Source organism: Argentina silus (assembly GCF_951799395.1).
Source record: "Argentina silus genome assembly, chromosome: 9".
NCBI classification, from domain to species: Eukaryota; Metazoa; Chordata; class Actinopteri; order Argentiniformes; family Argentinidae; genus Argentina; species Argentina silus.
The window spans coordinates 4,575,850-4,598,438 of NC_139663.1; the positions used below are offsets into that span (position 1 = coordinate 4,575,850).

General features: G+C 43.3%; 2 protein-coding genes across 3 annotated transcripts in view; one reads left to right on the forward strand and one right to left on the reverse strand.

Moving 5' to 3' along the window:
- The window catches only part of LOC310809070 (ubiquitin carboxyl-terminal hydrolase 22-like), a 31,702-nt gene extending 24,013 nt beyond the window's left edge, over positions 1 to 7,689 (forward strand). For both annotated transcript variants that reach the window (XM_083676209.1, XM_083676210.1), the window contains 7 exons: positions 588 to 693; positions 1,597 to 1,755; positions 3,511 to 3,637; positions 4,398 to 4,489; positions 4,963 to 5,025; positions 5,366 to 5,515; positions 5,648 to 7,689. In XM_083676209.1, coding sequence (XP_083532335.1) covers positions 588 to 693; positions 1,597 to 1,755; positions 3,511 to 3,637; positions 4,398 to 4,489; positions 4,963 to 5,025; positions 5,366 to 5,515; positions 5,648 to 5,690 — 740 coding nt within the window. In that variant the 3' untranslated portion in view covers positions 5,691 to 7,689. The remainder of the gene's footprint in view (positions 1 to 587; positions 694 to 1,596; positions 1,756 to 3,510; positions 3,638 to 4,397; positions 4,490 to 4,962; positions 5,026 to 5,365; positions 5,516 to 5,647) is intronic.
- A 3,683-nt stretch (positions 7,690 to 11,372) lies between these two features.
- On the reverse strand, positions 11,373 to 14,927 carry LOC310809650 (somatostatin receptor type 2-like; the record flags this gene model as incomplete). The annotated part of the gene is made up of 2 exons (XM_083677026.1): positions 14,882 to 14,927; positions 11,373 to 12,537 (listed from the first exon to the last, which is right to left on the reverse strand). The coding sequence occupies exon 2, from the start codon at positions 12,483 to 12,485 to the stop codon at positions 11,373 to 11,375; it is 1,113 nt and encodes a 370-aa protein (XP_083533152.1). The 5' UTR covers positions 12,486 to 12,537; positions 14,882 to 14,927.
- Positions 14,928 to 22,589: the final 7,662 nt, after the last annotated feature.

Below are 22,589 nucleotides of genomic sequence, written 5' to 3' on the forward strand. Positions count from 1 at the left end.
ATGTGTTTTTTTGTACGAGAACATTTAGGATTGCACAAGTAAGATGTTAGTTTGTGGTAAAGTTTGTGGTCAGTTCTGGAAGAGAGAATGTCCATGTCTGCCTCCATGAATTCTGCATGCATTGAATCCTCAGTCTCCGCCATTGTGCTTCAGTCACTCAATCAGACCTAATCAGAAAACTGCAGGCTAAAGTAGGAGTGAGGATTGTGAAAGTGGTTTGATTGTGTCTCTTCATGGTTGAGTTCGCTTCAGACCAGGAGAGATGTCTTAGATCTACCCACAATGCAGTACGCCAGCTTCAGTGGAAATGTACTGAAGGGAGAATACTCTCCTCTGATGAGACAGAGAGCATTGTGGGGAATGATAATGTGCCCACTGCACCACAATGACAGGCTGACTCACAGAGAGAGAGAGACACCGCAATAAGGAGACATCTGATTGGCTGGAGTGGCAGGGGCAGTTGAGAGGTGTCAGACAGGCTTGAGAGAGAGAGACTTTCAGAGGTGCTAAGGAGAGTGCTTGTTTAATCTCTGTCTGTGTGTCTAATAATGTGTGCTCTCTCTCTCTGCCGTCTCTCCGTCACCTAGGAGACGACAACGGGAAGAAGGCCAACAATCCGAACCACTGTAACTGCATCATTGACCAAATTTTCACCGGGGGCCTGCAATCGGACGTCACCTGTCAAGTCTGCCAGTAAGAGCTGCTCTCAGTGTGTGTGTGTGTGTGTGTGTGTGTGTGAGAGAGAGAGAGAAACTGAAAAAGGGTTGTGTATGTCAAGACCGCTAAAAGTCCAACGTTTGACATTTGACGCCCGTGTGACTCGTTGGAGCATCACAGCTCTTCCCGATGCCCTAGATCGCTCTCCCCCCCCCCATCTCTCACCATTCCCATTCTCCTAAGTGAATGTGACCCTCCCCCCCCCCCCTCCATTGTGCTACAGTGGGCTGATCAATGTGGACACTCCGTCCCTGAGTAAGTGTAAGCCACTGGCTCTGTCCTCTCCACTGCACACTCCCTTATTTAAAGACCTGGTCCCTGTGGAGCTGCTGGGAGGTGGTTGTCTAGACAGCCCTGCTGCCCTCCAGAGCTGTCCTGTCACATTAACACTAGCACACTGCACTCTACTGCACAGTGCTACAAGGCTAGCCCAGCCCAGCCATACCTGGCCCTGCAGAACACACACGCTAAAGGCCTAACGTACCTGAATTAAATGCACGGGACTGAAGGGCTGAGGCTCCTGGCATCGATAGCCATCTGCTGCCAAGAGTTAACACTAAAGCACAATGACTCATCTAATCAGTTGATTACTGATACTGCATGAGCCTTCCGACGTGTGTGTGTGTGTGTGTGTGTGTCCCTGTGTCCACCCATTTTCTCTTGCACTCGGTTTAACAAAATTGTCAAGGCATAGCATTACAAATTCCTTATGTAAAACTGCGTCTTGTGTTTTTGTTTTGGATTGGGAGAGGAACATTTATTACGCATACACACATGAACACACACAGTGTTTCTGGTATACACTACACAAACCCCCCCCCCCACACACACACACACACACACACTACTCATGGCTACTCCTCCCCTCCCCCTCTGTAGCGGTGTTTCCACAACGATAGACCCGTTCTGGGACATCAGCCTGGACCTGCCGGGGTCGTCCACACCGTTCTGGCCCCTCAGCCCCGGGGGAGACGGCAGCACCGTCAACGGAGAGAGTCATCTATCAGGGGCCACCACTCTCACAGATTGTCTACGCAGGTACAGTAGGACGCTCCATCTCTGTCCTCCTCCTCCTCTCCAACCTTCTGCACTCTCTACTCCTCTGGTGCTCTCTGTCCCTCTCTCCATCTCTCTAGTTCCGCCTCTCTCCATCTCTCTCTCTCTAGTCCCCTTGTCCATCTCTCTGTCCCCTGTCCATCTCTCCGTCCCTCTCTCCATCTCTCTAGTTCCCCCTCTCTCCATCTCTCTCTCTAGTCCCCTGTCCATCTCTCTGTCCCCCAGTCCATCTCTCCGTCCCTCTCTCTAACCCACAGGGGGCTCCACCCGAACACACTCTCTATGCAAGTACTGTTCCTCTCCTTCAGCATCCCTCTATCTTTTCAATCTATCCCTCTATCCACTTCACACGGACCACCACACTCTAATTGTGTACTCCAGGACAAATCTCATTGCCCCATCTCCCACCAATTTCAGACCAGCTATTCAGGCATGACCCCCCCCCCCCCCCCCTAACCCCTCTTTCCCTTTTCACTTCCGCCAACTGCTCTTTCTTATCTCCCCTCTCTGTTTTTCATCCTCTCATCCCTCTCCACCGCTTGCCCTGATCGCTGTGTCCTCACTTTCTCCCTCTCCCCCCCCCTCCCTCCCCTACTCTCTCTTGCTCACCTCCCTCTCTCTCTCTTTCTCTCTCTCTCCATCTTTCTCCTCTGTCTCTCTTTACTTTTGCTGCAGCTCCACTCACACCCTGGCTGCTGCAGCATGCCTCTTAAAGGCACAGGGCTGAGTTGTTGCTGTTGCCGTGGTGATGGGTGGGGGGGGGGGGGGGGGTGGCGGGGGGCGGGGGGTTAGGTGTGTTCTTAGCCAGTGTCGCCAGCAGGATTTCTGGTTAGACAGCATCAATACTGGGCTCTGATCACCCAATATGTCCCACTATAGAGGAGGGAAGTCTAGTTGGTCCATGGGCTTCTGTACCCTAGAATTGTGTGATATCTGCTTCACACATTCCAAGGCTTTTTGAAGTGTAACCATGGAGATGAGCCTGTTGTGTGAGAATTGAACCAAGTTAATAGCGATCAATTCTTTTTTATTTTTGTCTGTGCTTCCTATACAGTGCTGCTCTAAAGTATATGAATACCTTGTGCAATTATATATATTTTTAGTTTTTACCATGAAGTCTTTATTTAATCAAAACCTTACACGTCTTTTTTGTCTGACATAACAAGTTTATATTTACCAATTCCATATGTTGGTTTAGAGGAAATCATGCATGTAGTAGAAAAATTTAATTATAAAGAAATTAGTGCAGGTGCAAAAATAAGTGAACCCCAAGTTGCATTGGTTAAATCAAGTTAGATAAGTAGAATCAGGTGGGTAACTAATTGGGTAACAAATGAACCAATCAAAGGAGAGATCTTTAGGAAAGAGTTTGAGTCTGATAAATAGAGATAAGAAACCTGTGCCACAAGCAATTGACTGAAGAGACTCACATATTTCTGCACACATGAAATCTGAGTTTTTGTTAAATAAACCACTTTTGTTAAATAACCAATGAAAATATATAAGTTTAGTTTGTGTCCTTTATTTGGAATGGCTTTATTACGAATTGGGGTTCAGATAAAGATTTAAGTTAATTTTAATATTTTATACAAAAATAATGACCGTCCCTGTAGGGTTCACAAACTTTCAAGCAGCACTGTATGTCTCTGTATTCTCTACTCACCCTCTTTCTCTCCCTCTTGTTCTTCTCTCCTCTCCTCTCCTCTGTCTCTCATCATTTCACTCCTCTCTCCGCAGGTTCACTCGGCCTGAGCATCTAGGAAGCAGTGCCAAAATCAAATGCGGCGGTTGCCATAGTTACCAGGAGTCCACCAAACAGCTGACGATGAAGAAGCTCCCCATCGTAGCGTGTTTCCATCTCAAAGTGAGTGCGCGGCCCCGTCCAATCAGAGGCCAACATTGACTATTATACACAATGTGAGAATGAATATCTAAGGATATTATGAATTATTATACAACTAGAGTCATGTATTCATCTTCTCCCGCTGTCAGCTGGTGAATGGCTTTTCTATAACCAACAGATTATGCCAACCAACAGATTCTTGTCTTTCATCTTTTTGTTCACCTTATGCAAGGATTTCTGTTTTGGGACAACTTCGCTCACTGGTAGTCAGAAGTGTGTGGGGGTGGGTGTGTGTGTGTCGGGGGGGGAGGGGTGCGTGCGTGCGTGCGTGGGTGGGTGCGTGCGTGCGTCTTTAAGCTGCTAATACTACTGGTGTAGCTCACTTCTACATAATCCCAGAGATGGGATTTTAATGACCTGTGCTGTGCAGTCCCTCTGCTGTGCATGTTTTATTTATCGAGTATTGGGGCCATAAGCTATTTATGATATTCATAGAACTGGGTTGAAAGAGGCTTCTCTTCAGATTGATTGATTGATTCACGGGTGTTTGTATCTGTGTATAATATTCACCTATATGCATTGTTTCCCCGCTGTGGTCAAGTTTGACACAGCTCCATTTCTTACCAGTAATGCCTGGCTTAAAAGCAATAAGATGGGGAAATGATTGCCTAAATATGTTTCTCTCTCTCTCTCTCTCTCTCCCACCCACTCCCCTTCCCCCTCTCTCCTCTCATCCCTCCTCCTCCTCCCCCTCTCTTCTCTCCCTCATCCTCGGCGATAGCGGTTTGAACACTCGGCGAAGCTGAGGAGGAAGATCACTACATACGTCTCCTTCCCTCTCGAGCTGGACATGACACCTTTCATGGCATCCAGGTGGGTTCTCCCCTGCAGTAACTCCCTAGCTGTCTCTACTAAGAGCTACCTACTGCTTAATCCCCTTACGTGAACACTTCTACACTCCACAATCTAAATCTGAATGAAGATTATACCCCCCCCCCCCACTACTGTGTGGTGTGTGTGTGTGAGATCTCAATACATTGCACAGTGCATAGCCGTCCTACCCTATGTGTCAGTTGACCGTGCTGTGGTTATGCCCCACCAGAGCTGTAGCAGCCATTCAGCCCTGTAAAGGAGTGGCAGATCAATGGCCTGTATGCTCTCCAGCTCTGTGTCTTCTCTCGGAACACCCATACATGGAACAATCCTGCCCCCTTAAGGACCTCTTGTGCATGACTATACAACAGTGATGTATTTCTCCTAGTTTGTCCACACATCAATGTTGTTTTGCTGTCATTTGAGAGCCTCTATTTGACTGACGAGCCTCCATGTCCCCCCCCCCCCCACAGTAAAGAGGGCAGAATGAACGGCCAATATCAGCAGACAGTAGACGTGTTAAACAACGACAATAAGTGAGTACCCGTGTTCACTCGTGTTATGAACTTTTTATTTTTTTATTATTATTTCACGACAGACACACAGGAAAAAAAAAAAAAAGAAGCAAGATTGATTCCTTATTAATTGTTTCTATTTTACCGCAACAGCAACCACTGATGATGTGACGCAGTCTGCTGCAACCCAAAATGAAATACATTTAAACCCTATTAAAAGTAGCTTAGTTTTCCTCATCCGTGGCAGTTACAATGATTTTCGTTTCCCTGGGCATTTAGCAGGAATCAACGTGTTGGAACATTGGCTATGGTATTGGTCTAAAGCTAAGTCTGTGCGTGTGTGTGTGTGTGTTGCTGTCAGGTATTCCTTGTTTGCGGTGGTCAACCACCAGGGGACTCTGGAGAGCGGTCACTACACCAGCTTCATCCGCCAGCACAAGGACCAGTGGTTCAAATGTGACGACGCCATCATCACCAAGGCTAGCATCAAGGACGTGCTGGACAGTGAAGGGTGAGGAGGAACAATCTGAATCGATGCATGAATTCATTATTTTATTATTTGCCAGGGACTGAAGTATTGCACTATAGCTTGACACAGACAATTTCCATCTGTAGTCTAAAAGCTCTTTTCTTCTCTCCTCAGGTATCTCTTATTCTATCACAAGCAGTTCCTTGAATACGAGTAGCCTTATCCCAGCAACTGCTGACTGTGGAGAACACTCAAGAGATGAGAGAAACCAACCGACTGGGGGCAGAGGACAAAACATGAACACACAAACCTACCTGAAACTGACTATCAGTCTGCTCCCTACTACTAGGGAGAGAGAGAGTCATCACAAACAATGACTAGTGAAATCATGCAAACTTTCAAAACAGCACTGAGCTACTACCGGCATCTACTTGACACAACTGAATGGAGGAAGAGGAGAAGGAGAAGAGCGTGAGGCATCGTCAGGGCAGGCCTGGGGAAGGGGGGGGGGGGCCTCTCTCGCTCCTTCCTTCCCTTTCTCTGGAGGGGCGGAGCCTGGGCGTAAGTGATTGACAGTCCTCTGGAGGGGAGGAAGAGTGGGCACATCTCGACTTTTACTACAGTGTTCTATTCTGATTTCCTTTTTTCACCCCCCATGGTGCTCTTGTTTCAACTGACCAAGCATTTACGGAGCCACGATGGAAAGGGGACTGTTTGTCTTCATATGCATACGGAACTGAATGCAAAAAAAAATATACAACAAAACAAAGTATGGTATTATAAACTTTGCAAGAAAGTGTTTTTTTTTTTGTTTTTTTTTATAGATATGGTTATGATTCTTATCATTTGTGAATTTAGTTATGAAATACTGTATGAATCTATTTTTTAAGAGACAAAACACACACACACGGAGGAACTGAGAGAGACGCCATCCATGCTAGTTGCCAGGTAAGTGTTGCCATGGAAACTGAAACGGACTTGGACCTGAATGTGCCCATGTTCCGTCTTTTTCTTTTCTTTTTTTTCCTTTTCTTTTTATTTTGCTTGAGGGCAGGGGGATATCTATTTTTTTAGCAACTCATTGAATTCTTTGTTTACTGTTTCTTTTCAGTGTCCATGTTCTCATTTTGTCTTGTTGCAGTGCAGTCATGTCCCTTCCCTTGCTGTCATGGTACAGAAGAAGTTTTTGGGCGTATTATTCTTTATTATTGTGGAAATGTTGTCGGTATAATGATAATGATGATGATGCTGGTGGTGATTAAATTGACTTCTGTTGGCTGTTGAATAATGTATGTCGTAGAGGAGCTGTAGGTCTCCTGGGGCATTATGGAGTAGGCACACTATGCAGAACCTTCAGAACAGGTCCCATAGCATCCAGAATGACTGGTTCTTCAGGAATCCGACTACTCTGAAGCCCTTTGAACAGGGCTCCCACAGGGCTCACAGTCTTAAATGTAGCCTTCAGGAACGCCTCGAGGCCTACAGCTCATCTTATCTGTTTAAGATTCTCCATTGACCATGATTTTTGTACTGTAGTGGTGGGGGGGAGGGAAGGGAGAGATGAGGATGGCGAAAGGTTGCACGTACACAGGCGCTGTATGCTGCACCCCGGCTTTGAATCCATCAGTGTTATCTTAATATCCATGGCAACGTGTGGCTCGTGGTGTGTTGCCTCTGCAGTGCAGTAAACCCAGTGCTCTATTCAATCAGTATGCTGTCTAAAGTCTGAGTAAAAAAAAAAAAAAAAAAAGATATTACAAGACACACCAGGGTGTTGTGGTTCATTTTATGTTTGAATATCACTGATTGTGTATGTAAAAAAACCAACAAAAAAACAAAAAATGAAGAAAAGAAATGAGAAAAAAAAAATTCTTCACTCATGTATAAGATGATGACTAGGCCCGGACCTATCACAAAGTAATGTCACATTGATACCACAACCCCTGGATGTTAAGCTGCTCGGTAAACCTAAAGAAAACATACATACATATCCTCTGGTCTGCTACAGATCCTCTATTTTTGAACCCTATGCCAGAGGGGATAGAATAGGGGTTAGAACAGAGAAAATCACACACTTTAGGATGGTCGCACCAAGGCTTTTGATGTATCATGGCGGTGAGAGAGAGAACGCCCCCCTAGGACATTCAGGGACGCAGCTGAAACGAACATGAGAGAGGAGACCTTCATCGTCTGTTTCAGTGATTAAACTCAGAACAAAACTGGAATCTGTCCTCTGTCGTTTATTTCTTCATCTAACTCGCTTCACACTTCAACGGTAAGCCAAATGATCTTGATAAAAAAAAGTAATTGTTTTAAGTCTATTCTAGTCAGGTCTTAATGAACGAAACAACAGATAAATATGATCAAGAATGTTGATGTGCTATGCAGTATCCATGTTCCCATTAGGACCATATGTCCGTAGTGGCGAGTTTGATGATATTCAGTTAACCCTGATTCCATCTACAGCAGTAACATACCATCACAAATCTAGGCTCACAAACACAATGAGAAGCTTACAGGGAAGAAAGGTAGGTCTGTTACACCGCGTCTGGCTGAGCATGCTTCAGGTTAGGTATGGAAGAACTACGGTGACGATGTCTGGAACTGGAGCACCCCTCAGTGGTCAAACCATGAAGCACAACGACAGAAGAAAGTGACACACTTTACTATCTCGCCATCACTACATGCAATAGTATCTTTAGACCACATGGGGGCACTCTCTTACTGGGTCCCAAAGGGTAAGTATGTGACTTAAGTGGATTGAGTTATACAGTGTTCATGTCTCTTTCACTTGCTGATACATTGAGTGTATCATTGTGGTATGTAAGGACAGGAGATCGAGCAACTCACAAACAACGTATTTTAATAAGCAAACAAAGAATATCTCCAAGGAACAGCAAATATATAAACAATGGTGAAGATATATACTTTTACAAAAGCAAGACATTACGGTAAAATAAAGTTCTGCCTTGGCAGAATGTTAGGAACACATCTGCAATGGCTTTGAGGCTGTATCAACTTCTGTCTGTAGTCATAGAAGTGTAATATTGTCCTCTATTATGTAAGGTCTCTGTCAAAAAAGTAGAGCCATGGTTAGTTAGATGCTAGTTAGTGAGATCTTTTTTGTTGTTGTTGCACACTATACTGAGTATATTTCAATGCCAGACTTTGTAATGTTATATTCCCATATAAATCATTGTTCACGGTATGATGAATAAATGGGGTGTCACAATAGTTTCACAATGCTGTGGTTTGTGATTTGAGGTCTGAAGCCCAATATCTGCATTCATTTAATCAGAGAGGTCAATTACGTGTTAATGAATCTTTCTTGGAGTCCCATACCTGGGTCACTGTTGCTATGGTTACTCAAGGCTATACAAGGTGAGTCTGGTGTATTAGAATGATGCTTATAAAAGGGATACCACTGTTATTCTCCAGGTAACAAATTCACCATAACACCCTAGACAGAGTTCCGATAAGGATGCGATCAGATTATGGAGGAGCACTGCTTGTGGTATCTTTTACATCCAGTCTGATGACAAACATGCAAAATCACCATACGAATAATTACAAGTAAAATAATGTTCCAGAACATGTCATAATCAATACAGATGAGGGAAATCAATACAGGCTGGATGGGATTCTGAGGTCTGGGGGCATGAGGCTTTTTTTCACACACACATAAATGCATGAATGCACATAAGGACATAAGCACACGCACTAACACACACGCATATATGCATACACTTGTATGCACACACACACACGGAGGAGTGTGGCCCCAGCGTCCCACAAGGAGACAAAGGCACAATCGAAATCTATGACTGTCAGGGTCAGAAGCCCCTTCTCTTCAAGGACAAGGATTAATGAATTGTATAGTGTACACACTACCATATAAGGCAGGGGACTAGCGGGTATGCCAGAATGATTTGGGAGTCATGATGGGAGTGGAGTAATGATGGGGGATTAGAAGGAACACAGTGCCCCTTAGGGGTATGTGTTCTAGCCCTTCTCAAATTATCAGAGGCTCCAATGTGACTTCTGTGCACACTGGCACTGTTCCATACACCACCTGGGTCAGGGATGACCTCCCAGCCACAACATGGAGTAGAGGGTGTCCTGCCCTCGTGAAGTGAGGGGGGAGGTAAAGGACGGGTGGCCTGGGATGTGTTCATCATTTCTCAAACACATAATCAGGCAAAATGAGGCAAAGTCGTCACTAACTTTCGATGACAAACATTTGGCTTGCGGTGCTGTAAAGTTTTATTAAATTAACTGTTTTGAAAAGAAATTGAATCAAGGGTGAATGTTTGGGTTTCTTCTTTGGGCTCTGAGGCAAAATCGATAGATATCAATAGAGAAAAACAGCATAGTACTGCTTAATTTACAGTAATACAAATCTGAGCTATTGAGTATATAGCGATAGCAGAGACATAGGAATAATTTTGTGCAGTAGGACTACATTATTCTATAACAGCAATATCAACAAATCATGACTGATATGAAGCATGGAAAGCCATGGTTTAAAAACAGTACTGAAGAATAGTGATATAATGTCTCCTCTTTGCAATGTATCAAACAGTTCTTTGTAGCTAGGCAGAAAAATAAACCAAACGAATATCAGCCGCAACACTATAATGAAAATGTGACAGTGACAAACTATCTATACAGTCTAGCAGCAGTTTGGTTAGTGATCAGCCTTGGTCAATGCCATGCTAATACCCTAAATGTAATGTAACATCCAAATGTATCTCTGATAGTAACAATGGACCTAATTATTCTAATTCTTAATATACAAGGCCTTGGACTGAATGCTGTATTCATTCACACACTGAAACAGGGCACTCATACTACATGGTGAGGGTTCATTTGTTCATGGTTATTAAGGAACTAACACTCATAGGGTTATGTCACTCCACTCCAATGCTGTACATTTTAGATTAATCTGATCCCATTTCGTTCCTTGTGGCAGTTTATTGTTCAAGCAGTTCAAATCTTTCAAATGTTCTTTTCGTTTTTTTATTAGGGTTTTTAATGCAGTCCCAACAATCTCCTGTTCCTCCAAACTGTCTTTAAAGTGAACAAACAAACCCCTTGTTCCTGCAAAAGCTATGCAGGGGCGAAGGGTTGATTACCCACTTCTAGTAGTGTTTAGTGTTCTAGTAATGTTCTGCAGAGCCACAGAGGAAAACCATCATTTTGGACACACAGTCTTTGTAAATGGTCAAACACACACAGAATGTTTCCCCTGGCTCCGATGGTAAATCTGTCAGTAACAGTGTGTATAGTCATCATGTGATACTCTCTCCTCTGGGTATTAATATGTCATTAAACTCCAGAGGGGAAACTCACAAGAATGCTCTCTTTGATGATTATATTAAAATGAGTGGGTTTACAACCAGGGAAACCCACTATCATGCTATGTGTCTGTATGTTTTATATAATTTTACATGTTGGAAATATGATACATTGTCTAGTTTCCCACAACAGCTGTTGACACAAAATCTCCACAAAGGGTTAATGTTCCCAAGAAACGCAACATGCCTTTGTCCTCCAGAACTGGGTCCTTTTTTCCACTTTGTCCATGGGAGAGTGACTCCAGTTGATCTCATGGTTTGATATGCCGTAAGCATTCCCTTCCCCTTATGTGAGTTTATAGAGACTGGGTCATCTGGCCTGTAGAGAGACGTGTGTGTGTTTGTGTGTGTGTGCGTGCGTGTGTGCGTGTGTGTGTGTGTGTGTTTGCATGCTCGGGTGAGTGTGTGCGTGTGTGTATGTTTGTGGACGCGTGCAGTGCACATGATCATATAAGGAATCAAATGTGTCTGTGTACATGAGTGATGGTGTGTCAAATATGTATGATGAAGTATGAGTGACAGTGCCAGTCCCTCCCTCCCTCTCAGATGCTTGTCTGCAAGTCACCATTCAGCAGTGTGCTCTGGGTCTCTGTGGGGTCGTTCATCATGCGCGACTTATCCTGCCTGCTGTCGCTGCGCTCAATCTCATCCAGCCCACCCACCTTCTTCAGACACAGAACGTTCTGGAAACTTTTCTTGAAGTTCTCAGACAGAAACGCATACAGGATGGGATTTGCACAGCTGTTGGCATAACCCAGCACCACCACGAAGGCGAAGGTGCTCCTCAGGATGGGCGTGGTGCTGATGGTGCCCGTGACGGAGGTGACGTTGAAGACGTAGAAGGGCAGCCAGCAGAAGACAAAGACGGCCACCACGATGGATACCATCCTAGTCACCTTCCTCTCCGAGCGCTTCCTCTTGGTGGAGCCTACGCGGATGCCCGAGGACTTGACCTTGATGATGATGAACAGGTAGCACATGCAGATGACCATGAGGGGCAGGAAGAAGCCTAGAACGAAGGTATAGAACATGAATGCGGTTTGGTAGGCCTCTTGGGGCTCAGGCCACACGATGGAGCAGAAGCAGCCGCCATGGTTTGTGATCAGGCCGCTGTAGATGACAATGGGTAGGTTGACTAGCAGGGACACCACCCATACCGTCAGGTTGATGGTCTTGGCCATGCGCGGCTTGCGCCACTTGGTGGAGCGGATGGGGTGCACCACGGCCAGATAGCGGTCAATGCTCATGACCATGAGGCAGAAGATGCTGGTGAACTGGTTGAGGGAGTCCACAGTCATGACCACGCGGCAGATGACGGGGCCGAAGGGCCAGTGGACCAGGGCCAGCTGGATGGCGATGAAGGGCAAGCCCAGCATGAAGAGAACATCCGCCACCGCCAGGTTCAGGATGTAGATGTTCGTAACCGTCTTCATTTTAGCATAGCGCAGGATGACGTAGATCACCAGGGCGTTGCCACATAGCCCCACAGCACACACCACAAAGTACAGGAAAGTGATGACCACCGTGCTGGTTTGGTTGAAGCTGGGGTCAGTGCCATTCCTGGGGGTCTCCGACTCATTGCCCACCACAAAGCTGTCATACATGAGGGGCTCGGACAGGTTAGGGGGTGAGGAGGGGAAGATCCAGGAGTCCATAGTGCCTCTCTTTCTCTCTCTGATACCCAAAGGTTTAACTATGGCATCCCACCTGCACATAATATAGGAGAGAACACAGTCAGTATAGTACCAAAATATGATTACTTTTCATCATGCTGTCAAATCTAGTGCTTAAGAGAGAGTGCTTAAGAGTGAACAGCATTCTCAATTGAGAAGACTACGACAGTATGTTTGTCCATTTATGTGGTTTGTAGACAGTAGCACACTGAGGGCAATTTTCTTTCTGTGTACTGGGTGTAGTTTAGCTTCCTTCTGCTCGACAGCAGAATGAGTGTAATACGTGTAGCACACTTGAGCTTTCACAAAAAACCATGCCCTTAATGGACTACTGTATAATAACCCACTACCAGTGGATGTACGAGTATTGGACAGAACACAGAGCAGCATACTTTATTCTTATTCTGTATTTACTCTTGTCCTTATGTAACAGTGTAAACTGGCCAATAGTTCCTGGAGGAGCCTATGGGTTGGCAGGATCAGGACTGGGCACTCAGCAATGGGTGAGCCACAGATATGAGGAAATCAATGGGGATAGACCAATATCCTGTCAGTACCAAAGAGTGTCCTGCTGTTCCACAACGTAGAGACCAGGTTGGGCACTGTCACTATGAGGCTGAGGCCATAGTACAGCTAATTTTACAGCAGATTAAGGGCTTAAAGCACTGGGCGATCGTGTGTGCATGGAGAAAACCCCTCGGAATTCCCTCTGGTTTTAAATATGTAACAGCTAAAGTAGAGTGTCTGACTACCACTTCCATGGCAGCTTATTCTGTCATGCCCACTGGGCTGACCAGCACACCAGGGAAATCAGACTGCATTGCAAACCCTCATGTTACGACTCACAATCCTGGGAGCTGCTTGCCTTTTACTTCATACTCTCCCTCAGTAAGCAAATAGCAACTAAAGGTTATTCAGAATTCCTCTTACAACGTTTTTATTTATTAGGGGGTGGGCACAGATGTAAATGAATCCCTCCTAAGTAATTGAAAGAAAGGATTGGCTTCTCTGCAATCAGTGAGCTGTGACAGTGGAGCCAAATTGATGTGCTTGTCACTGTCAATACCCAGTAGGAGGGCTGGCCCGGCGACCTGCGATAATGTCAATATTATAAGATGTTTTATGATGCCAATTTGTCATTTCCCCCAGTAGGATGAAGCAAATCAAATATATTATATTGTACAAAACAGTAAAACAGTGATTGTGCCTGTCTATGTCCTTTTAAACTTAGAGGTTTAGTTCTGCCATCAGGGGCAGCCGTTGACCAGACTTTTGGAGATAACAATTTCATTTAAAGCAAGTGGGCTATCTTCCATGCCTTTCAACTGCCTCTGTCCTCTTTATGACACATCATATTCACTATATGTAGGAATGGGCAATACCAAACAGTACATTACAAATCAGTGTAACAGTGTGATCCTGTGATATCTATTAATGGTGAAATGTCAGGCCAGTCAGATAATCAGTAGCTGATTAATCAACGGATGTGGATCTGTTTATTCAGTCTGGAGATATGTATAAGCCCAGTCTTGTAGACCACCTGTGTGCTGGGTTTTGGGGAACTGTGTCCTGCTGGCTAACTCTCCTTCCCCAGGCACTGGTCTAATGCTTTACACACTCCTGCAGACCTCTGAGCTGATCTGTCAAATCCATCTTTCACATCAATGTTTGTAACAGATGGAGAAATATTCTCTTCTATTTTGATGAGAGAGAGAGAGAGAGACACACAGAGAGAGAGAGAGAGAGAGAGAGAGAGAGAGAGAGAGAGAGAGAGAGAGAGAGAGAGAGAGAAAGAGAGAGAGAGAGATAAGGATGCCAAATGGATACATGGATTGGCTTGCTTTTTGGGGGGTCTATGGTTCGGTGTTAGTTCATGTTGTTTGTATTGTATTTATTGTTTATATTGTTCTTGTTGTAAAGCACTTTTGAGACATTTGTTATGTAAAAAGCGCTACATTTCATTGATTGATTGATGAGAGGAAAAAGGGACAAATATAAACTTTGTTAAACAATGTCCCCAGAGGCATAGAGAAACCCTGAAAGAAACCACACAATTACAGATAGACTTCAGACTGCTCTGTAAAATCTCCTTTTATGGAAGCACTGAGCATTCATTTAAGGAAAAGAAACCGTCTGAGAGACTTTAAATGCACAGTCCTCTTAGTCCAAGTGGTCAGACGCAGTTTTTATATCTGGAAATTGAAATGCGCATGGAAAGAAATACATTTGCATAATCCAAACATGTCTGCAACAAGTCACAGGCAATAATACAAAAACGGATCATAATCACAATAAATCAATATTATGATAATATATTGCATTATGATGATGATAGTGATAGATTTTTGTGTAGTCAATGTAGAGAGCTTTTTTCTTACCTTCAAATCGATACTCTCACCACGGTGAAACTTTAATACGTTTATCCACACAATACATCTCTATTTGTGTTCATAGAGAAAAGCTTCTTAATTTATCCCATTTAAACTGCTCAAAACACCTGTCCTGTACATTATGTTTAGTGTGAACGAGGTTTGACGGCTCATTGCCATCTGAATTTGGCTTTAAAATTGCGCGATATTTGATCATATTCCATCAGACCCATAAAAAAAGTCAAAAGATCTTTGAAAATTATTAAAGAAAAATAAAAGTTGTCGATGCGACTGAACGTCTAACCTCTTGCGCCTGAGGCAACTGGCAAGATGCGCTTCTGGGTGCGAATGCCTTGAGTGAAAAGAACCGAGTGAGAGGAGGTGAGCGCGCACAGCCTGCAACCTGTGATGACGGACACGATGGAGCTGTTCTGCTGGCCGTAGTGTAGGCGACGCAGCTTACTACCGTTTTCCACTCCAGCACGCAGATGGAGCTACCGGTCTGTTATTGTTAATTCGGTCTCCTCCCATTTCAAAAAAGGATATTATTAGCTTGGCTACCTCGTCGACAGAAAATAGTAATACAGGTAGATCCCGCAACACAGTTGCCGAAATGATCAACACAGCCGAGTTACATGTTCTCAATAAGTTTACTGTAGACTAGTCCACTAATGTTGACCACACCAGAGTGTCGAAATAATGTATCGCAACTGGCAAACGTCTTGATGCACAGTAAAGATAGAATGTACAAGTTAGAATGTAACTAAATGTATTCAGTATGAAAGTGATGCTAGTGGTTACTGTAGAGCTAAATCCAGCATGCTGTGTAGCAACCTGTTAAAAGAGACCATTAATTTCCTAGATTCAACTGTTGGAGCAATACAACTGACTGCTGAAAGAAGAGGGTTAGCCTGTGGGAATTTGAGAGATTTGGACCATGCCAATGTCACACAGCTTTGGGGAGAGAGCCTAAAGTAAGTGATTCACATGCCCTTTGCCCTCTTGGTCATAGAGACAAACCAACAAAGAAACCACTCTTATCTTCTTAAGGGAACAGCAAACAGTGATCAGCTCGCTGCAGCATCACTCAGTGGGTAGATTTCTGTGGAACAATAATTATAATATGACAGATAGGATTAAATAACTATGCCTATTTCCCAAATATATACTTTGACATGGCAGAGTATGATATTTGCACATCCAGACAGTGCTATGTCACCAATCTGGCTGAGGAGACCAGTCTGAGCTTGGCACAAATGTGGAAGTGAGTTGTCCTCTCTTGCTTACTTGCGTCATTCTGGGCTGGCACTATGGACTGGACACTGTCCTTGTCATCCGACTTGGTGTAAGCCACTAAGCATGCATTCATTTGTGTGTGTGTGTGTGTGTGTGGGGGGGATTTTATCATTGACCCTGCAAAAACAAGATAACAGCTGCACTTGTTTTACTTCCCTCACCATTCTCAACCTTAATGGCCACTGTTTGCTATTCGCTTTCTGTTACCCTTGAAATCCCCACGATTCCTCCCTCCATTAGAAAGCCCGATTTCTAATCACTTGGTCTAATTGCATTTTTGAACTGATAGCATATACCTGAAATCCACTTGTCTTGTCTCCCAACCTATTTGTCGCTTTTACATTGGGGCATTGTATTTCCTATTGTGCTTGAGAAGCAGAGTGTTGTAAGTCAGCCAATCCATGGGCATCAGCTGTAACTTGGCAATGGGGTGACTGTAGCTGTGACTCTGCGACTGTTTCTCGCCTATGTGTCCCTGATTGATTTCACCCCCACCATCTGCTCCTACAGCAGAGCTCTTTGTAATCCCTCAATCGCAAGATGATGAGAGTGAGAATATTGTCCATATATTATTATGAGTTTGTTGTTCATTTCCTTCTCATAAAAGAGGGAATCAGATCTGAGATGGCCACACAGTCGGCCTTATGAATGCTCAGGGCTTCCATAAAAGGAGACTTTACAGAGCCGTCTGAAATCTATCTGTAATTGTGCGGTTTCTTTCAGGCTTTCTCTATGCCTCTGGGGAGAAGTGAATTCTTGCGGTGTTTTGAAACTTTAGTTTTTGTCCTTTTTTCCACTAATCCATGAATCAATTTGGTATCTCAAGAGGATCATTTGTGGGAAACCTGTTGAACCGAGAAGAAAGTGCTTACTGGTATCCAAAAATATATCAAAATAATGGTGAGTGGAGAAGACACTAAAAGAAAATGGTTGGTTCGCCAAGTGCATTGCGTTTCAAAACGGTCACCTCAAATCACCCTGATGACAGACAAAAATCCATATCTAACTGACTGTTGGTTATTGTTCAGTTTTATGTGACTAATGGTACACTCAGCATACACAAGTTTGTGGTCCACAGTTATATGTGTCCGTTTCATATGTTTTGGCAGTTTCACGAACAAAAAAGTTAGAAGAAGTTGAACTTTTCACAGTCTGTTCCTCTGTTTAGCCAGTCAGAAACAAAGTTGAGTTGCTAGGTTGCATTGTTCAGTTGATAGGTTGTTTCAAAAGTCACGCCCGAATTCCACAGATCAAATTAGACACATTTTTATCAATTTTCTGATGGACTAGTATGGCCGGGGCCTTGGGCCTGCTAACAATCACTACTCCTATAGAGCCAATGGATTTATGATAACTGTGGAGTTTGACATTACTAGCAAATGAGGTGATATTTTAACCAGTGTTTACCGAATGAAATGTTTGATGTACTATATTTACATAAATATGTGTCTGAGGGGCATTGATTGCTTTGAAGTGCTCACTGTGGTAGCTGTAGAAGTACGTTTTTGCTTTAATGCATGAGAGAGAGAGAGAGAGCAGTAGAGAGAATGCCCGCTTCTATCCTTCTGGATCATCCAGACTTTTGAATGCTCCTAAATCAGACCTCTTCAGTTAGCTAAGTTAGTTAGCTATATGTTCTATCAATCTCTGTGCCTGAATGCCTTCCAACACAACTGTCTGTGGGACATACAGTAAATATACATACATACACTGTAAATATACATAAGCTTTATAGCAGGCTGTGTTAAAGTTCCCCCTCCAGGGTTTGGCCACTCTGCCTAGGATAACAGATGGTGTCTGGATGGCACAGGGCCACAGGTCAGCTCCTGGTTATGTGTTATTAGCGTTGGCTAATTAGACATTTTACAGACCACCCACTGGCATGCTAACTCCAGTGAAGGGTAAGAGTGGAGGAATGTGCCGCTGGAAAGAAAGCCCTTTTACCACATTAACATGCTTGGCTAGAGAGAAACCTTGAGTGGAGGATACTATCTGGAGTACAGTATCTGGTCTGACTGTTTCAATGGGAAATTCTTATTGAATGTCAACGTTCTCTGGAATTTACGAAATAAAAAACCCTCAACAGAAAATGAAATATCTGAGGAACACACACACACACCACTGAAATAGCAGTCAGAAATGTATCTTTACAGGGGTTTTTGATCAGCAGTGCCTTGGATTAGATTACAAAACTCATAAATCTGAGAACCAGCAGCCTCTCCTCCATTGATGCATCTTTCTCCCCAGACCCTAGAAGCTTCAAAGAGAAAACAAGCAGACTCATGTGAAAAATAGCAAACGAACCCATACATTTCTTCACTTCCAATCAAAACACATATGAATATTTAATGAACACTCGTGTCAGCAATTCTGTTCTCTTGCATCTGTTGATATGTTGAAACTTGAAACGATGACATTCAACCCTCCAGCCAAATGCTATGGCAACAAAGTGACATTGTTTTGATATTCTCAATCAGTGTGGGGAATGTGTGAGGTAGGGAGCACTCAGCACTCAAGGATGTCTTGTGATCTTGTCATGTGATTATACAATGTACTGTAACCTTTTTTCAATGGTCAGGAACACGACGCCTTGCGTCCTCTCCTCCGTCTATGTAAGGGGAGGAACCAAAATCTTCTCCTCCAATGTGTTTTCAGTAGGACACGTGTGGAGGACAAAGGAGAGGAGTTGTGTTCCTAACAATTGAGAAAAGGCTCGTGTATCTTTCACTATTTGCATTTCTTGCCACAGTATTAGAGAGCAAATGATTATTTCTGATATGCTCCAATGGGTCTTATCTGAGGATTATCTTTGTTATTATTTTTTTGTATTTGCTTAGTATGAAATTCTGTTTGAGAATCTAATTGGACTCTTACATTGTTGCAAGGCTAAAAAGTCACTGGATACATTGTCTCATCTTCAGCCCTCACTGCAGCAATCACTCACCCTGTACAACTCTATTTGCAGCAGGGCTATCCATGCCTGGCTTTGGAGGGCTGTTCTAACTGCATCCAATATCTTACACCTTCAAACTCCTGACACACTCATAGATTGGATAGGAGAATCAAATTGGCCCAAGTGAGGTGAACTGTTGAATGAGTGCTTTGATGTAATGTGACCTGTCAGGCATGTTATACCTCCATGAACACAGTTTAATAGCTGGTCTTTGCAAGCCCAGACCATGACAGGACTGGGAGATGAGTCTGTGATAGACTATCACTATCAGTTTACAAACAACGTTTTCAGACAAGCCATGTGTGGTGCAGGTTGAAAGGTTGAATTCTATCTCTTTGAGTTTTTACAATGTTTTCAAAATACTTCTTTGGAAAGTAACTAAGGAATGTAACTTTTTCTAATATGTATACTCTTTGCATCTGAACTGGATAACTATGCAAGCATTTGGAAAAATCATTTTTGAGAGAAAGAAATACCACTATATGTGGAAATATTGCTATTCTCTTTAGGATGCACACTGTATAGAAATGAATGAGAGCAATAACTTACTTTGATGGCCTTCTCTAATTTCCTTCACACAATGATGGATTGATGTCATATTCCCCAACTCATTACCTTCCCTTCCCAACATATGGAAAATAGTTACATCCATATGTGTCCAAACTAGAACACACATGTAAGTCACCAAATAACACTTTTACAAAAAGTTGTACAGTTTACACACATTTGTAGTTTATTAGATAAAACCAATGGGAGCGAAAGGGGCCTTAAAAGGGGTCCAAGGGCCCTAAATAGAGTCCAAGATTTCACATGCCCCAAATATATTCACTTGAAAACTATTTTTATGACACAGGCAGTGGCATGACAAGTTTTCCATGCCAAAATGTAATGTTAATCAAGACTTTAGTTGTTCACCTCCCATAGGCTAAATTGGGTGAATTGTGCCTTTTTTGGTTCACCCATAACATTTGTAATTTTTTGAATACCAAATGAATAGTTGACACCAAATACATATTGCAACGATGGGGCTACACAGTTAGCATTGTGCCTTCCTGTTTCTTAGCATACATTGTGTTCAGACTTATGTGATGTTGTTAAAGTACTGAAACCATGGGTGACATTGCTGTTCGGTTTGATGACCACAGTGTTATGTTTCATACTAAGTAAGTCTTTTCTCAGCTTGCTAGTCAATAAAGAGACTGTGAAAGCTAATTTGCGTCTTACTTCACCGATCGCCACAATATTGTTGAAGAATTGGAAGCTTCGAATATCAAGAATTTTTTACATCCTCAAAGTACCACCAGGGCAGACCCCTGTTGGCAGACCGATGTTGGTGGACAAATTTTCCACATCTACTGCTATTAAAATCATTGTTTTTGCGCTCTGGCTCTGGGTGATTTGAAAAGCAATCTGCAGAGAGAGCAACCATTAAGGAAAATCAATGAGAGTACGGGGCAAGTGATCCCATTGTTGATCCCATATCTATTCATCACCTGGCCTGACCTTTTCGAATGCTGAAATGTCTCAGTAATGGATGGCAATTGGTCTCTGGCCTTTCTTGTCTCATCAGCGTGGCATACCGTTGATGTGTTTTGTCACATTGTGCCCATTCACAGCACTCTGGTCTGCTGTGGCAGCTTGTCAAGTGTGCAATGTGGAGTGTTCTTTGGCATTTTAGCATTTGCATTTACTAAACTCATGATATACAGTAGAGTTGTCTTACGACAGATAGCGCGACTCCGTCCACAGTAATCTGTCTGATAAGGCTCCGGCCACACCGAACTATGTTATCCGTTAATTATGGATTGAGCCAATGGATGCTCTATGGGAGTCATCCATCCATCCAGTCATCCATTTTGACAGTTTTTTAAAGACAAAAATAGTTTGAAGGAGTTGAACTTTCCAAGTCCGTTCATCCGTTTAGCCAATTAAAAATGAGGTTTTGTGTTGAATTGCTAGGTTGCATTGTTCAGTTGCGTGGTTCTTTCAAAAGTCACGCCCAAATTTCACGGATCAAATCGGATAGTGATTTCACACGTATACGTTTTGATCTGTTTTCTGATAGTTTGGTGTTGCTGGGGCCTAACGCGCAAGCAATTATGGGAAGGATGAAAAACAGCCAGGCTAAAATATGCGCAGTCAAAAACATCACCATGGTTAAATTGGGACAGGCAACCTTTTTCAGCCTCAAACCAGTCATGGGTTTGGGGGGGGTGGGGGGTGGCCACAGTGCTGTCAGAATCTGTGATGAATTGCTGTGCTCAGTGCACCTGTGATCCTCTGAGAGAGAGAGAGAGAGAGAGAGAGAGAGAGAGAGAGAGAGAGAGAGAGAATGTTTTGACTTTTGGATGGAAGGACAGAAAAGTTCTAAAAAGACTGCTGATCAAATCTCTTTTTTGCTCTCTTCCACCAATCATTTGGTCTCCTACTGTAAGTAGCAATCAATGACTCAACCAATAACTCAATAACTACATATGTTACAAGTGTCATGCTGCAGCATACAGTATTGCCCTGCACTCCAACTCACACAAGTCTCCAACCTGCATCCTCTGTATTGCCAACACATGTGACCACCCTCCGAAACACCGAATGTAAACCAGCTACCCCACCAAAAAGCTACCAATTTCGATGGGGGTATGTCAACTTGAGGAGTGAGTTTACAGTACAGTACAGTTTACAGAGTGAGTTTACAGTACCATCTCAACTGTATTACAGATAGTAGCTAGCAAATAGATAATCGATAAAGATTAACAAGGACCGATCCTTACTTGAGATCCACACTCATAACATGAAAAGATTTTAGTGCCTAATTTGGGAACGTTTAAAGGCATTGGGCCACTCATATTATATCTCGTAGCTATCATATGAATAGTCTCATTGAGCCCCTCTACTCTCCAACAGCCTCCCCAGGGTCATTGCTATAAATGTGACGGTTTTCTCGGTCAACTTACCTGGAAGATGAAGGCTAATAAGTATAATCAAACAAAGCATAACTTAAATTAACTCACAAAACCAATTTGAATGCATTTGATTGTCCCCATCAATATCTCAGCAAAGGAAGTCAAAGTGTTGTCGATAGGATCTGAGAGTAAATTATAGCCTTTTGTAGCCAATCAGAACTTGGTCAATATGTTGATTTATTTCTTCCGGGGTTGTAATTGATAGGAGTGGTGTAAATCAGGAGAGAGCTTAGAGCACAGGCTTCTATTAGCTACCTAATTACAGTGGTACGATCAAGCATCTTCTCTTCCAGGTCCTAAATTGAGGGCATTGATTATGTCTAGCCTTGATAAATTGACAATCAAATAGTCAATAGCCTGCGGCAGCTCAGTTTGATTCATATATCAGCTTGAGAAAATGTGGGCCACTGATGCTGTAGATGCTAACGGCATTTTTATATAATGGCTTCTCTATGAGAGAACATCATTAACATGACTCTCTGTGTCAGAATGTCAAGCCACTGGGTAT